The sequence below is a fragment of the Galeopterus variegatus genome, unplaced genomic scaffold (assembly GCF_000696425.1).
Source record: "Galeopterus variegatus unplaced genomic scaffold, G_variegatus-3.0.2 Scaffold297, whole genome shotgun sequence".
NCBI classification, from domain to species: Eukaryota; Metazoa; Chordata; class Mammalia; order Dermoptera; family Cynocephalidae; genus Galeopterus; species Galeopterus variegatus.
The window spans coordinates 667,342-673,341 of record NW_007726408.1 but is presented as its reverse complement, the minus strand read 5'-3'; the positions used below and the strand labels follow the sequence as shown (position 1 = coordinate 673,341).

The window sequence follows — 6,000 nt, the reverse complement described above, 5'->3', positions numbered from 1 at the left end:
CCCCCCCCCCCCCCCCCCCCCGCTACTGGAAAGAATAAAATCCTAAAGATTTAAACCTGTAAACTAGGACATCCAGAAATATTTAATCAGTTAACTCACTAATGAAGCTTGGATAATGAAAATTATACACTGGGTGTTGGACTTCCAAAGTGGCAACTTTGGAAGCCACTTGAAGGTGGAGGAGGCTTGGATCTGAGAGACTGGATGTAGAGGAGCCCCAGTTGACCTGGAGCAAATAAACTTTTACTTATAGAGAATCTTATAAGTGTTCATTTTAAGTAATAACTGCATTTCTTTTACCTTTTTTTTTTTGTATTAGTGCATTTAAAATGTGCTCTGGATTTTTACTCAACTACCATATAATTTACTTCTACATCTTTTGAGTAATTCTCTAATAAAAAGAACGTAATGACGAATACACTATACTTTATAACTCCTGGGAGATACAAATACTTTATTACAGATTTCATTGCCTTAACAGTATGAGATAGACATGATGAGAGCATATGATTCTTTTTACAGGAATGTAAAACACAAGAGGTTAAAACCATGTCAAATAACATTCATACATTTCCTGTGTCCATGGACATGAATATTAGTTCATAAATGTGGGGAATATTTATTCTATGCAAATATTTCATTTATGTGTCCACTACAAAGCAATGTGTTCTGCCAAAAAGAGAAAGGTTGATAGCCTCCCAGATTGGTTAAATGCCAATGATTCCCAACTTTTATTCTTATTTTGCATAATTTCACTGAACCTTGGCAAAGTAGGGAAAAAATAGTTCCATGAAAAAATACAAAATGATATTAATTCATTGTGACTTAATTTTCTGTCTGTCACTTCAGTTTGGGAATTTGGAAATTACAGTTTAGTTAAACAATGTGCAGTGGGAGAAATTGTCTTGGCAATATTTGGGAACAACTGCCTAAAACTAAAATCCAAACTTCTGTAGCTTATTAGGCAGAGTTGGGTCTGGAATCTGGATTTCAGAAGTCTAGGCCTGAGTACTTTCTACTCTGAGTTTGTGAAATACAGTTAACAATGCTTTGCATCTACTATCATCAGTGTATGCTGCAAAGTAATGTAGCTACAAAGACCAGTTTAAAAGAACCACTGGAAGTGCAGGTACTCTGAAAACATAAACATAAGCCTCATTTTGAAATTTTATTGTGTATTCCTCTGGGAAGTAATGAATGACAACATACCTGCCCCAGGCTGCCTCATTTGTAGATGCTTTATTAACTGGAATACAGGAGGAGTCAATGACAGCTGTTTTATTCATCTTGTAGCAGAAACCGCAGTCTGGATCCAACATACATTCATTACAGTAACTGAAAAATGAAAAGAGTTACAGTTATGATGGCAGAGACAACTGGTGCTAACCAAATACTGGATTCCATGTGCATCTCTGCATTTTTTCACTCTATCTTGCAGTAAGTTCAGGGCCTTGGGACTAGTTTTGGCCAAGGCAAGTGACTTCAACTGAGCTAGGTGAGAACTGGCTGGTCTCTTTCATCTCTCCCTTTCCTAGCTACAGCAACTTTGGAAGCCACTTTAAGGAGGAGGAGGCTTGGATCTGAGGGACTGGATGCAGAGGAGCCCCAGTTGACCTGGAGCAAATAAACTTTTACTTCCCTAGCCCACTGAGATTTGTTACCACACTACAGACTGGCCCATCTTGATCCATCCCTGGCTGCTTCCAAATTGTATCAGAGCATTTGTTTCCTTCAATTGTGTCCTTCATGTACCATCTATTTTAAAAACTGGAAATAGTTTTTTATTCCCATTATATATCCTAAAATAGAAAATTCAAACAATGAAAATAATTATGTCTAAAGAAAAAAGTTAAAAATATCACCACCCAAATATGGCCATTGTTTACATTTTGGTGGACATCCGTACTTTTAACAAATACATAGTGAGTACCAACTCGGTATTATTCTTAATTTTAAAGGAGCGGGGATATGACCAAATGCTAACCTTTCTCTAAGTTAATCACATCTATAGTTGGATCACAGAGCCATAATCAATCAATCACTGCTCACTTGACAGCAATATCTTAACTGCAGGAAACTTTTAAAGAGGCAAAAACCTTTAGAGGACAGGATTTGCTAACCTAAGCCTACAGCATGCTTATAGGCTTATAGAATGAGTTTTCTCACTGTCACAGAGCCATTTGCCAGACAATTCTGGAGCACTTCATATATAATAGGCACATACAAGGCGTTGGAGACATGAAAGATGAATAAGCCAAAGTCCCTGCTCCTTAGTAAATAAAAGGCAAGAAAGAGAAACAGAGGCATAATAATGGCAATATAATAGAAAGTAGGTATGAAGTACCAAAAGGTCAGAGGTCTATTCACTTTGCCAGTAAGAGCTGGGAATAATTTCAGTGATAACATTTGAACTAAATCATAAAAAAAAAAAGAAAAAAAAAATTACCAGGCAAAGAGGTGGAAGGAAGGGCATTTCAGAGAACTGCTTGTTTTATTATTAAAGATCAGTCAGCACAGATTTATTAAATGTCTACTGTGTACAAGTAATTATATTAAGGGGTATGGGAGGAGAAACGGGCCAACCAAAAGGACATCTGAAAGACACACAAATCATCCGAAAAAGATACAAATGACAATATTTCCAAATCCTCAAAATCAAAATAACCTCTTCGATTCGTTTAACTAAATGTTAAAACACTGGCATTGTTTAAAAATTAGACTTATTATCATTTCAGCCTCCTGTAAACTTTTCCTTTGGTAAATAGTCATCCTTATTTTTGAATGAGATTTCAGCCCTAGACAACAAGCAAAGGAGAAGACTTTCAAAACCTACTGAAAGTTCAATATACCTTGGAGAGGTGATTCAGCAATGTAGATATAAAACAGTTCACAGCTGGGAAAAGCACAATAAGTAAATGAAGGCATTAGAAGTAACCTGTGCTTCTGGTTTTGGGAACCAGACTAGGATAATTTGGAAGGGAAGATAATTTCTACTGGTATATTGTTTATTTTGGTCTAATCTAACAACTCTAACTGTTCAAATGGCCTTATATGATATTCATTTGGTAAGGTCAACTCACCCATTTGCAGAGAAATGGATCTCTATTTTGTTGCTAAGAAAACAAATAGTTCCCATAAAAGTCCAAAAAGCACAATGATAAAGATTAATAATTACTGAGACTTTACTGCATGTGCATGTCAGACATATGAGATATTATCCATAGTGAATAGCCGCCTCTATCACTCATTCAAGCATCCCAGTCTGATGACAACTTCCCATTTTTCCAGCTTGCTTATTACATGATCACTCCATGACTTACCCTGTGCCAGGCATTCCAGGCACTGGGACATGTTAGTGGGCAAAACAGAGATTCCCTGCCCTCACAGAGCTGATCTGGACATTAGACCTCTTGGTGACCACTACTTAACTGAACCCTCTACTTGCTCTCTATTCAGTAGTTGTTTTTTTTTCTCTTATCCACCTTATTGACCGTGGCCCATCATTTCAATATCCTAAATTTCCCTGCTCCTCTATCATTCCATCCCACCCATCTGGCAAAAATCCAAGCCCTAATAAATGCATTCGTCTCTGCTCTGCCTTCACCCACACAGAGGCAAATGTAGCTGAAGGAATCAGACTATAGTACAGATTAGTAAAAGTAGTTCTTTTATAACTCATGACCACCAGCCTCAAGTGGACCCGGAAATTTTTAGTAGTTTTCTACTAAACATTTTTGGTAGTTTTACAAAAACAAGTGGTGGGTCAAATTTTTCTCAAAGGCTGTAGTTTGCTGACCCCTGTCATAAATGATGACAACTTTCAGGATGTGGATGAAGTTAAGCAAAGTAAAGATTGTTAGAAACCAGGGGGCAAAGATGCTTTAAGATTAGTGTATTGACTAAATAGACATCTATGGAACATTCCACCCAAAGGCAACAGAATACACATCCTTCTCAAGTGCAGAAGGAACGTTTTCCGGGCCGGCCAGGTGGCGCACTGGAGAGTGCACTGCTTGGGAGCGCGGCAGCGCTCCTGCCGAGGGTTCAGATCCCATGTGGAGACCAGTTCCCGCTCACTGGCTGAGCGCGGTGCGGGTGCAACACCGAAAGTTGCGATCCTGTTACCGGTCAGTAAAAAAAAGACAAAAAGGAAAAAAAAAAAAAAAAAGAAGGAACGTTTTCCAAAGGCAGCCTGAAATTTTTAGTAGTTTTCTTTAGTTCAGTGTACACAAGAACTATTTCAACCACTCTTCATGAAAACTATCCTATTTTTCTGCACTTTCTTCAAACCTCCAATGCTCCGTTTTCCTGTATTCTCTGCAAATGACTCTAGCTTTACAGAGAAAGTAGAGGGCAACAGAGGGGGACTTTATTTTCTCCTCAACAGCAAACACATAAAAACCATCACCCTATTTTCTTACCTTCCAGTTACAAAGGGAAGCTGTTCTTACTTAAGGCCAACTTTTCTATCTGGACTTTCTTTCTACTTCACCTCAGACCCCTTTGATTTTTTGCCTCTTCTCTCTCTTATACAGCCAGTATCTTCAGGGGGAAGTTTATGTTATTGATTTGAGATTTTTCTTCTTTTTTAATGTAGGTGTTTAAAGCTGTAATTTTCCCTTAAAGGACTGTTTTAGCTGCACCCATATTTGGTATGTTGCATCGTCATTTTCACACATGTCAAAGTATTTTCTAATTTTTCTTGTTTCTTCTTTGACCCATTGGCTATTCAGAAGTGTGAAAATTTTCATATATTTGTGAGTTTCCCAAATTTCTTTGTTAGTAATTTCTAAATTCACTCTACTGTGGTTGAAGAATATAGTTTGTATACTTTTGGCCCTTCGAAATTTATTGAGGTTTGTGTTATGGCCTAACCTGGAGAACGTTCCTTCTGCACTTGAGAAGGATGTGTATTCTGTTGCCTTTGGGTGGAATGTTCCATAGGTGTCCATTTCCAATACACTAATCTTAAAGCATCTTTGCCCCCTGGCTTCTAAAAATCTTTACCTCTGTTTAAATTCATCCACATCCTGGAAGTTGTCATCATTTATGACAGAGGTCAGCAAACTACAGCCTTTGAGAAAAATCTGACTCACCACTTGGTTTTGTAAATGAAGTTTTATTGGAAATGACCATTTGGGACATGCCCATTTGTTTACTTTTTGTCTAATGACTGCCTTCATGATTCCAAGATAGATTTGTGAAACTGTAACAGAAACCACATGACCTGCAAAGCTGAAAATATTTACTATCTGGCCCATTACAGCCAAAGTTTGCTAATCCCTGATCTAGAACACATATACAGATGCCATATGCAGATTTTTCTCTCTTTTCCTTGAAGCTCTCTCTTCCTTACTTTCAGAACAGCTGCTCTTTTACCTCACAGAGACACGTAACACTCCCTTCCCTCTGACCTTCCACTTATGTCATAGCTTTGCTTCCTTATAAATGGAAACTTCCTGGTAAATCCTTTTAACCACTCTTGTCAGATCCTCAATATTTTCATTATTTAGGTTCTTCTATTACAGCCATACTACAAAATTCATGTTTGTTTTTTCCAAGCCTCTTTCTCCTCCCTTTCTATACCTAGGCTACTCCGTACTGGTGGAAAAATAATACCACCAGGCATATTGATAAAGACACACATTCACAGCATTCAACCTTGGCTGGATACTCACTGCTGCCAAGAAACTTTTACCTGTCCCTAGTCTGTAACTATCCCCACTCCCACAACTGATACCCTAAAGACCCATGACTCTTCTTAAATCCCAATCCTTATTCCTCCAAAAATCTCTTAGGAGATGGATTGACTTTGTTGAGGCTCAGAACACGCTACTCTAAAATATGGCACTTTAGAGGTCACATTCTGACCTCTTCCCCCTTTCTCCCATGAAGCATTGTCATAAAAAAAACCATCCTCTGGGCCGGCCCGGTGGCGTGCTGCAGAGTGTGCCGCTTGGGAGCATGGTGGTGCTCCTGCCGAGGGTTCGGATCCCATGT

At 38.4% G+C, this 6,000-nt stretch overlaps 1 protein-coding gene across 1 annotated transcript in view; it reads right to left on the bottom strand.

The window, feature by feature from the left end:
• The window catches only part of SLC2A13 (solute carrier family 2 (facilitated glucose transporter), member 13), a gene marked incomplete at its 5' end in the record, with an annotated part of 319,608 nt that overhangs the window by 63,094 nt on the left and 250,514 nt on the right, over nucleotides 1-6,000 (bottom strand). Inside the window, one exon of the mRNA XM_008567144.1 lies at nucleotides 1,210-1,335. Within this exon, the coding sequence (XP_008565366.1) occupies nucleotides 1,210-1,335 (126 nt within the window). The remainder of the gene's footprint in view (nucleotides 1-1,209; nucleotides 1,336-6,000) is intronic.